Source organism: Leuciscus leuciscus, assembly GCF_965113295.1.
Source record: "Leuciscus leuciscus genome assembly, chromosome: 4".
NCBI lineage: Eukaryota > Metazoa > Chordata > Actinopteri > Cypriniformes > Leuciscidae > Leuciscus > Leuciscus leuciscus.
Genome location: NC_138728.1, coordinates 20594806 through 20605313, shown reverse-complemented (window position 1 = coordinate 20605313; position 10508 = coordinate 20594806). Strand labels below are relative to the sequence as shown.

Here is a 10508-nt window from a genome sequence, read left to right as displayed (position 1 = left end):
TACTGTGTGTGTGTCATATAGAGATGGAATCATTTCATATTGCATAGAATTAATATTATACAATTGAATGGTTTCGTTTCCACCTATTTTTTACAGTCTATGGTTTCCACACGAGGACGAGTGAGATTTGAGTATGTGAAAGTGTTGCGGTGACTGAGTCCGACTGACACGTAAACATTAGTCATCATACACACTGTTTAAACTGGTTCACGCGCCCTTCACGTGTTTCTACTTTATTTAAATCTGAATATCTATTTCAAGATATTAAACTCGACTCTTTTGGTTTTGAGAGGTCTGGACACCGGCTCGGGCTCGCGTGTCCTCTCCGGCATGACGTCACAGAGGGACACTCCACTCCACGCGACAAGTGTAGACAAGATGGCGCTCGCTGTTGTGCCACAGAAGTAACCAGTGCTTGACGAAAAATCAGGTTAGTGAAAAATCACCTATTTTAAACAGCTCCGATCTAATCGCGTTTATACCAGTGGCGGAAATAAAACACAATCAGTGTATTTCACTCGCCCAGCACCTCAGTCTCACTCCTGTGCTGTGTGATTTTAGCATTAGCACACTAGCATCCCGTGTGTTGGTTAACTTTCCTCTATAACAGGCTCATTAGAGACACTAAAAAGGCTGAGGTGCTCTGAGCTCAGCTGTTAACCGGGTTAGCTCTTTGAAACCATGTAGATGAAGGAGTTAGTTAGCACCAATCATCATTCACCGTTCGCGCGCCTAAACACCTTCAAAGTCAAACTGAGTTTAACTAACGTTAGTTAAATGAGATCAATTTGGTTGTCCATCCTCGATTAAATACAATACCAGAATTGAATCCGCGTAAAAGCAGAGTGATAAAGACAAGCACTGACTGTGCAGTAACAACTTTTACAAAAGCAATGTGCCATAGGCATATTTAAACTTCTAAATAAGACTAATGTCAACAAACTAGGTGTAATTCTAGTGTGACTAGTTTGTTTTTGTTAAACACACGTGGGGCCCCGAGGAACTGGGTGTTATTTTGGACGTGACACAGATAACCAGGCATCTGTGAAGCTAAATAAGGGACATTTACATTGCATTTGCTTAAGCCGGGTTGTTTACTTGCGAAACTAGTTACATACTTACGTTTAAAGTGCCTTATTTAAGTTTTAAAATACGGGGCTTCTTTTGAAGCATCAAGATACTGTCGTGTTTTTTTGGACAGAGCACCATGGAAATACCTTTTTTTATACATGCATATACCATTACATGTACTATGTAAATACTGTGGTACTTGTATTTTGAGTGACATGTAAATACCATGTTATTTGAATATTGTAGTGATATGTTTCAAAATACTACAGTATTTCCATTTGGTTGTGTACCATGGTAGTATCCTGATATTGATGGTTCTTTTTGAAATACCTTTGAGGACCTTGAAATGGTAATCACTCTGTATCATAGTGCATTTCACTCTACCTAGGTAGTACTGTACTGGAGAAATACAGAGATTGTTAGTTTCTATGTGGCCACTCTTGTGTGTGTGTGCGTAATTACGGGAATAGATTCTTCCTCCTGTTGTCTCAGATCAACCGTGCTCTTGGGCAATAGTTTTATGATGGTTCTGTTAAATTGCTGTCTTGATATGATATCATGTACACAGTCTATCTCAGGGTTAATTTGATACAGAATCACTAAGTCACAAAACACTGAAGAAGACCTTGGCTTGTACCATCGCACATTCACTGCCGTCCAAAAGTTTAGAGAGGGTAGATACGTTTGAGTTTTTTTAAGATAAGTTTTCTATACTCGCCAAGGCGGCATTTATTTGATAAAATATATTAAAATTGTAAAATATTATTATAATTTAATATAACTCTTTTCTATTTTAATAAATGTAAAAATATAATTTATTCCTATGATGCAAAGCTGAATTTTCAGCATCGTTACTCCAGTCTTCAGTGTCACATGATCCTTCAGAAATCATTCTAATATGCTGATTTGCATGTGGAAACCATGATTCATTCTTTCACGATTATTTGATTAATAGAAATTTCAAAAGAACAGCATTTATTTGACATTTTTGTAAGAATGAAAAAGTTGTTACTGTCACTTTAAAAAGAAAAAAATCTTACTGACCTTTAAAATGGTTGTGTACTGAAATAAATAAAAAAATCTTACTGACCTTTAAATTGGTTGTGTATGTATTGAAATAATGAATGATATGTCTTTAAAACAACATGCATCCATCTTTTTTTTGCTGCAGATTGACCATCATGCCTTGGAAGGAGCTGGTTTCGCTGCTGGCTGCTGTCACCACGGTGATGTGAAGAGGGGCAGTGACTGACTGTTATGGACAGGTGTAAGCACGTGGGTCGCCTAAGACTCGCGCGGGACCACTCGATCCTAAACCCGCAGAAATGGCACTGTGTGGACTGCAACACCACAGAGTCGGTGTGGGCATGTCTCAGCTGTTCACACGTAGCGTGTGGACGCTACATAGAAGAACACGCGCTTCAGCACTTTAAGGTATTTGTTACATACATGTAATTGATGTATTGTTTAAAGCCTTATAAATAAATAATACATACGGCATCAAATAGTTTGTTAGTTTACTGAGGAAAAAAGTATTGATTTTCTTTTTGACGTTAAAATGCTTGCTCCCGTTTCAGCTTAAAATGCAGCATCAAGTAATTTATTGGTTGATCTTGAAATTATACACTTTACCTTTCGATATTAAACGTGAATATCCATAAATTTTTTTTAAACTTATCAGACTGTCTTATTTTATAAGGATGTGTATTTGATTTGTTCATAGGAGCAGCATCACCCTTTGGCCCTGGAGGTGAATGAATTGTATGTATACTGCTACTTGTGCGACGACTACGTGCTGAATGATAACGCGACAGGTGATTTAAAGCTGCTGCGTAGCACGCTCAGCGCCATTAAGAGCCAGTGCTATGAAGTCACCACGCGCAGCGGGCGCACCTTGCGCTCATCCTCCGCCACTGGAGACCAGCTGTCAACCAGCACGCAGGAGCTGCAGTTGCGCGACGAGGACCGCATGTTCACAGCGCTGTGGCACCGGCGCCGCGCTCTGATTGGTCGAGTGTTCCGCTTGTGGTTTGTACAAACGGAACGGGGGAGGACGCGATTGGAGGAGGAGCGGCAGCAGGAGGAAGAGGAGGAGAGGAAGCGGGAGGCGCGGGAAAGGCGGCGGCAACTCAAACGGCAGCTCAAAGAGGAGCTGGAAAGCGCACCTCCGAGGAAGAGCCATCGCATTCGTCGCCAGAGCCTAAAAGCAGATTCTGCAGATCCCGCGGCAGTGCCGGCCAATAGAACCAAATCTGTGAGGCGTAGGTCTGCTCCTCCTCGCGTCTCTACCCGTACTCCACGAACTCCTAGAGAGAGAACGCCTCAACAGAGGTCGCGTCCACAAGCCAAGGCCAAACGGCCCCGGGCCCAACCTCCTAAAACAGGTGATTCGCCTATCAAGCGGCGACCCACCGTAACTCCAGGAGTGACGGGTTTGCGCAATCTTGGCAATACTTGCTACATGAACTCAATTTTGCAAGTTCTGAGTCACTTGCATGTATTCCGGGAGTGCTTTTTGAGACTGGATCTGAACCAGGCGCTGGAACTGCTAGCCTCGGCCGTCAGCCGCAAGTTAGGACTCTCTGCTCAGCGCGTGACGCAGCCCAAAGGCTCTACCCAGTGGTCGGGGCTCAGCGGAGGGGCCTCCCGTTCACGAAACATGGAGCTTATACAACCCAAGGAGCCCAGCTCCAAACACATCTCGCTTTGTCATGAGTTACACACACTGTTCCAAGTTATGTGGTCTGGCAAGTGGGCTCTGGTGTCCCCATTTGCCATGCTGCACTCCGTGTGGCAGCTCATCCCGGCGTTCCGGGGTTATGGACAACAGGATGCACAGGAATTTCTTTGCGAACTCTTAGATAAAGTCCAGCATGAGCTGGAACGGACCAGAACGCTTACACCTGCCACTGTTCCAGCCAATCAGAGACGGCTTATCAAACAGGTTCTCAGTGTGGTCAACACCATCTTTCATGGCCAGCTCCTCAGTCAGGTAATGGGTTTCCAGATAATCACATCTGCTGATTAACATGAAACATTAGGCCAGCAACAAACTCTACGCAAGTGCACAGACTTGGTCAAAGCACTGCACGGGTGCTTAAAATTATCCAATAATTTACTCACCCTCAAGCCATCCTAGGTGTTAATGACTTTCCTATTTCATCCAAACACAATCTGAGTTATAATAAGCTTCATAATGGGAGTAAGCTTGAGCTTTTGAAGCTCCAAAAAAACACATCCATCCATCATAATAAGTAATCCATACGGCTCCAAGAAATTAATAAATGCCTTCTCAGAGGATAGAGCAAAACAAAACACCGGTCAGGAATTAGAAGTCTAAAATTAGAAGAGTCTCCAGAGTCGTCTACTCTAACCTATGCTTACGTTACTCCTACATCGGGTCAGAGGTCACTCTTCCGCCGGAATTCGACTTGCGTACGGCCGTTACCAGAAGCCAGTGATTATAGTTTATAAATACGGGTAATTTTCTTACAAAAACGCTTCGCTTCGGAAGGCTTTATTAACCCCCTGGAGTGTATGGATTACTTTTATGATGGATTGATCGATGTGCTTTTTTTGGGGGCTTCAAAATCTAAGGTACCCTTTATTCCCATTATAAAGCTTGGAAGAGTCAGGATATTTTTTTTATATAACTCTGATTGTGTTTGGCTGAAAGAAGAAAGTCATATAAACCTAGGATGGCTTGAGGGCGAGTAAATTATGGGATAGTTTTAATTTTTGTGTGAATTATCCCTTTAAGTTTGGCCAATGGATCACACGGGTGTACTTGCTTTACTTGCTTTGGCGGTAACCAAACTTAAGCAGTACTTAAGGGCGTGATAGTTACATTCAAATGTTAGTTACCTTTAGTATTTTGTTCTGGCATGTCAGTAGTTCACCTGAAAGGCCCTGTTCCAAATGGTGTGTTCATGAAGTCCACAAGGTTTTCAATCACCTGGAGGGCCAACATCCTGCAGTAATCCTGAAGACCTTTATCAGCTGGTTCAGGTGTTTTATTGGGGTTGGAGCTCAACTCTGTAGGACAGTGGCCCTCCAGGAGTATGATCGTACACCCCGCCATATGGTGTCCCATTTGACATTTCTAGATTTCAGAGGGGTGCTTACAAGTGCCCCTCCTGTTGAAGCTACAAAGTGCACATCAAAGACGACTACCCGACAGTCTATGCAGAATTATGAAGGACGACAAGGGCTTAGGGCGGCATTTGGCATAGGACCAAGAAGAACACTGTTTACACTGCACCTGTTGTATTCTCAGTGTTGCTGCATGTTCTTGCATTCTCTGACAAATTTTGTATGCTTCTACATGCGCACGCTTGATTTAATTTGTGTTCACGTAATTGACATTGTTTCTTCTTTAAGCGTTTTTACACATTTAACATTCAGTTTGGCTAAAAATCCCTGTGTCTCTTCTTGTAGGTGAGGTGTTTAGCATGTGATCATCGCTCAAACACAATAGAGCCCTTTTGGGATCTTTCTTTGGAATTTCCGGAACGTTATCACAGCAACAGTAAGGATGCTGCACTGGTTCCATGTGGGTTGACGGAGATGCTGGCCAAGTTTACAGAGACCGAGGCTTTGGAGGGAGCCATATATGCTTGCGACCACTGCAACAGTGAGTTGGAAACATGCCAACATGTCATGTGACTGTAGGGAAACATGGCAGGATAATAAATAGCCTGGAACTTGAAAGGGATACCATGGCACTCAAATGTGAAGTGTGTTATTTCTGCACTAGTGCAGTTTTTTTTCCGCACCCCAAACACTACCCAGTGCTCGTCTTCAATTGGCCAGTTAAATAGATAACTCCGCCCCCAAACTCACATAATTAACTGAGCCTAAAGCTCTTGTCAAGCCAATCAAACAAAGAGAACAATATTTAGAAAGCATCTGTGTTTACATTCTTCAGAATATCAGCCTTCTAATGGCTAACTTATAGTTGTCTAAACATTAAACTGGGATAAAATGAGAACACACTTCACTTTTAAGTTTAACGCTTCTCCCGAGGAGGCAATCCCACTTGATCATCCAAAATGTCTCGTTTTTCTGTCTCTTTAAGGCAAACGACGGCGATTCTGCTCAAAGCAAGTGGTCTTGACTGAAGCTCAAAAACAGTTGATGGTTCACAAACTGCCTCATGTTCTCAGACTGCACCTCAAACGCTTCAGGTATCCACACGAGCACATGAAATACTGGATTTTCCCAACTTTGAGGTTTCTGTCGTCAAGTCAGATGTTAACGTGTACGTGTGTGTTTAGGTGGTCCGGGAGAAACCACAGGGAGAAGATTGGCGTGCACGTTCAGTTTGAGCAGGAGCTGAACATGGAACCGTACTGCTGCAAAGACTCCAGTAACTTACCCCACCCGCAACACTTCCTCTACCAACTCTCTGCTGTCGTCATGCACCATGGGAAGGGATTTGGCTCTGGCCACTACACTGCCTTTTGTTATAATACGGAAGGAGGTAAAACATTCTTCTTTTCATCTGCCACATCAGAATTTTGCATGGAGTGGATATATTATTTGTAAAAAGGTATACACAGTACTTTTGTTTGACTCGTGCAAGTGTACCAGAAATGGCTTGACGTTACTAGTGTAAACGCATAACCAGAAGTACATCTGCATATAAAAGTAGTCCCCTCATTAAAGGACCATTTATAAAATATTAAAGCTCAAAAAACACATTATAATCGCTTTAGCAACAAATACAAAAGGTACATTTATGCTTTTAAATGCTCCAGAATAGACTTCCATTGTTAGTGCATTAGCGTAAGTACAGATGCTATGCATAGTTCTTAAAGGGATACTTCACCGATTAGCATTAAGCTTTGTATCAGTAGAAACCCGGTAGTATTTTCGAATGGCTGTGCTTCCCTCCCTCATGTCCCCCTGAGACAAGAGATTTCTGTATTGTGTGTCTGGAAAAAAAAACTCAGATGACGCAAAAATCGTAATTTAGCGTCATCTGAGGCTTTTTTGGCCAGAGGCTAGAGACTGCAGCCAGTAGTAGGAGCTCGTTCCGCATGTTTTTAACCCCCCCATAGGGGTATTTTATCTCATGATAAAACGGCGTCTTTTCAGTTTCGAGTCAACTAGCAGCCTAGTTATATCATTTCTTCCGATACTGCCCTCTGTAACCGGTAGGCTTGGCTTGGGAGTGGCCTCGTAGGGTAGCGAAGCAAGTGCATTCTGGGAATTGTTGTCTTTCATCCACATGAGCCAAAAATACATTTTCTGGCTTTTCTCAGTCTAGAAGGCACGAACTTCTAAAATAATTTCACATTTTTACTACATAAATGACCCAATTTAAATACACGTTCATCTTTCCAGCGGTGAAATATCCCTTTAATGTCCCCCTGTAGTCAATAATTGTATCCCTCAAAACTCATCTTTGATCACCAAAATGACATATTTAAACGTTTTTTCCTTGAAAAAAATCTTCATGCCTTAAAATAGCTTGAACCGCAGAGACTCTACACCCTTGCTGTTAGTACGTGGTTCTATGAATAAGCAAATTAGCCCCGCCTTCACTTACTCACACCAGCTCAGAGATCCCCTCGATCACACATTGGCGCGATTGGTTACGTAGTTTGTGACGTCAGAAACACCAGGGATTTCAAACCGTGTTTTTGAGACTGTCTTTGGTTCACTGCAGTTTTAAGGAGAAAATCCTCAGCAATGGTGTTTTTGCACATGGTTTGTCTTAAAACATTACAAACACCACATAGACATTTAAACAAGATTAAAAGCTTGATTTTCACCACAGGGGGACTTTAATTTTATTTATATTTTATTATATTGAAACTGAAACATTTAAAATCAACTTATTAACTTCGTTTTTGCAAGTTTAAATGAAGTTATTATAAATCTATTCAGGTAGAAGTTTGTATTTTTGTCGTTAATGCATCTTATCCTCTTTCTTCTCAGGGTTTTGGGTGCACTGTAACGACTCTAAACTGAGTGTGTGTGCCGTGGAGGAAGTGTGTAAGGCCCAGGCTTACATTCTCTTCTACACACAGAGAAACTCTCAGGACAAAAGCAAAGCCAGTGATCTCTGACCTCCGCTGAGTAGCCAGTCAACCGCAGAGACTGTTTGTTTTGTACATTCTGTTGATATCGTTTTGAGACGGTTAGCTTGTCTCCTTTTTCTAGTGTACAGCAAATGTGGAGAGTATGTTTTTGTCACGCACACTTATGCCTTAAAGTTATACAACTGACAGATTTTGGTAGGAGGCATTCATGCAGCGATTGTAGCGTTCGTTTGTGTGCATGTACGAAGAGAGCGAGATTGTCCAACTCGGAAGCATTGATGCCCTCATTAGTGTCTCTGTGTTTCCCTGATTGATGTCATCAAACCAAAGTTGAGTTTTGAATGTGTTCCGAGCCTGAAATGTTTGTAGCGTCAGGATGAAAGAAAGTGTAAGAAACAATGTTTTCTCTCTTCATATTAAAAGTGTTTTAATATCTTCAGACATATTTTTAAAGTGCCCTGCCAAGTCAAATCAGTTTAACTCTTTCCCCGCCAACGTAAAAAAAAAAAAAAATTGCCAACGCAAGCTTTTTTAAAAATCATTTTCACAAACGTTTCATGGCCCTCAGAATATTTTGTTGTATGAACATCTGAACATGCAATATATCAAAAGAAAAAATGGAGAGTCTGCTTTTAAACAAACAATCAAAACCCTGTTTTATTCTAGCTTCATGCATTCACAACACTTGAATGTGGATAATTTTCATAAAAAAAGGCAACATTTTGAGCACAAAGCTGAGAAAATCTTGTTTTTGTCATAGACAACGTCAGGAAGGGATTCAATGATTCACGATGATTAAAACATAGATGGAGTCCATCAAAGATTCACAGGTCTGTACCTCGTCCTTGGTCGACATTTCATTCTGTAATGTTAGGCAGTTTTGATTTATGAGGTTTAATGTTGATGATCGCGTTATTTTACATATCCATATGCTTGCATATGATATCGCTTGTTTGTATCGCATTCGCCTGTGTTTTAATCATGAGATACAGTACTCTTTCAGAGGATATCATAACCCCTACCATATAAAGGCCGGGACACACCTTTTTTCAGCGTCGGTCGGCTTAGTTTTTCGGTGTGTTCCGCACTGTTCTCTAGTCGGGCGTTTTTTTTTTTTTTTGGGGTCGTCGATGGATATATGGTCGTCGATCAGATAACTCTGATTGGCTATTAAGCTTAGCGAACCAATCAGTACACGAGAATAGAAGCAAAAGTGATGATAGCGAGCAAAGAAGTCAAGACGGAACAGAAGGCTGTCATAATTTTACCTCATCTTACCAGAACATTTGAATGCACAAATATTTGTATAATAACATGAGCCGACTGGAAAGAAGAAAGTGATCAACGTTATTGATATTCAAAATGGTAAGCGCGCGCTGCTTTGTTTACGGTTTGTAAATCTGCAGTCCTAGTTTCGGTTTCCCTTTTTGAATGACGAATATGGAATATTAATATCTGCTGATATATACAGATATTTACTTACACAGGCGCAGAACGCACGATAGTCGACTTGAGTCCTTTTGGTGTGTTCAAGCTCATCTTTTTAGCCGAGACGCAACGCGACAACAGCCAGCTTTCGTCGGCTTGCGGTGTCCTGGGCTTACAGTGGGCAAAAACGGAAATGCAAAACTTTTCGTAAATGGCGGGAAAAGAGTTAACGATGTTGAGACTTTTAAACAAGAGTCGATTCAGGAATTTTTCTGTCTCCTTCTCAGAATGTAGTTTTATACCTGGTATTTGGGTAGATATTTTTTTTCCCATTTTACAGGAAAATGTAAAATATTTTTTTTTTCACCAGCAAAAGACAATGTATGCTGTATACATTGTCTGTGTGTGGCGTTAGACCGTTCTCTAGTTTGTACACTTTGTTGGATGTATGTGTTTGTGAGACACACACACACTTGCTCAAATATCTTACAGTTTCCACATCTGGTTTGTTGTTCTTTTTCATCATTCGAGCAAGTATAGATGTAAAACTATGCAAATTGTTACCTCAATTCATAGAGAAATTTACCTCAATAAAAGGAGAATATTTTTGCATTTTTCTAAACAACTTGCCAGCTGTTTTCTTTACTATTTTAAAGACTGTCTTGAAATTTTGGGTGAAATTATATTAATTGTCTATTAAATGTGTATGTCTCTGTTATTTACAATTACAAACTTCAGGATTCATTCAAAAAACCTGAAACCATTGAGAAAACTGCAGCATAACATTTACATAATTTTAATTTAAAACCTGATATCTTGAGCAGAGTTTCCTCATCATGTCACAGCTACCATTTAAAAAAAAAATCAGTTTCATAGTTTGTAGTATTAATAAAACGCTTAATAAAACCCACTTAATCTTAATTTCAGGAATAATGCTAAAAATAGTTTTGCAATGATGAC

At 40.9% G+C, this 10508-nt stretch overlaps 1 protein-coding gene across 1 annotated transcript; it reads left to right on the top strand.

The window, feature by feature from the left end:
• The first annotated feature begins 237 nt into the window (after nt 1-237).
• usp44 (ubiquitin specific peptidase 44) lies at nt 238-9911 on the top strand. The gene is made up of 7 exons (XM_082167407.1): nt 238-430; nt 2243-2505; nt 2795-4063; nt 5509-5704; nt 6149-6257; nt 6348-6553; nt 8017-9911. Exons 2-7 carry the CDS (start codon nt 2329-2331, stop codon nt 8145-8147), a joined length of 2088 nt encoding a protein of 695 aa, XP_082023533.1. The 5' UTR covers nt 238-430; nt 2243-2328; the 3' UTR covers nt 8148-9911.
• The last annotated feature ends 597 nt before the right edge of the window (nt 9912-10508 follow it).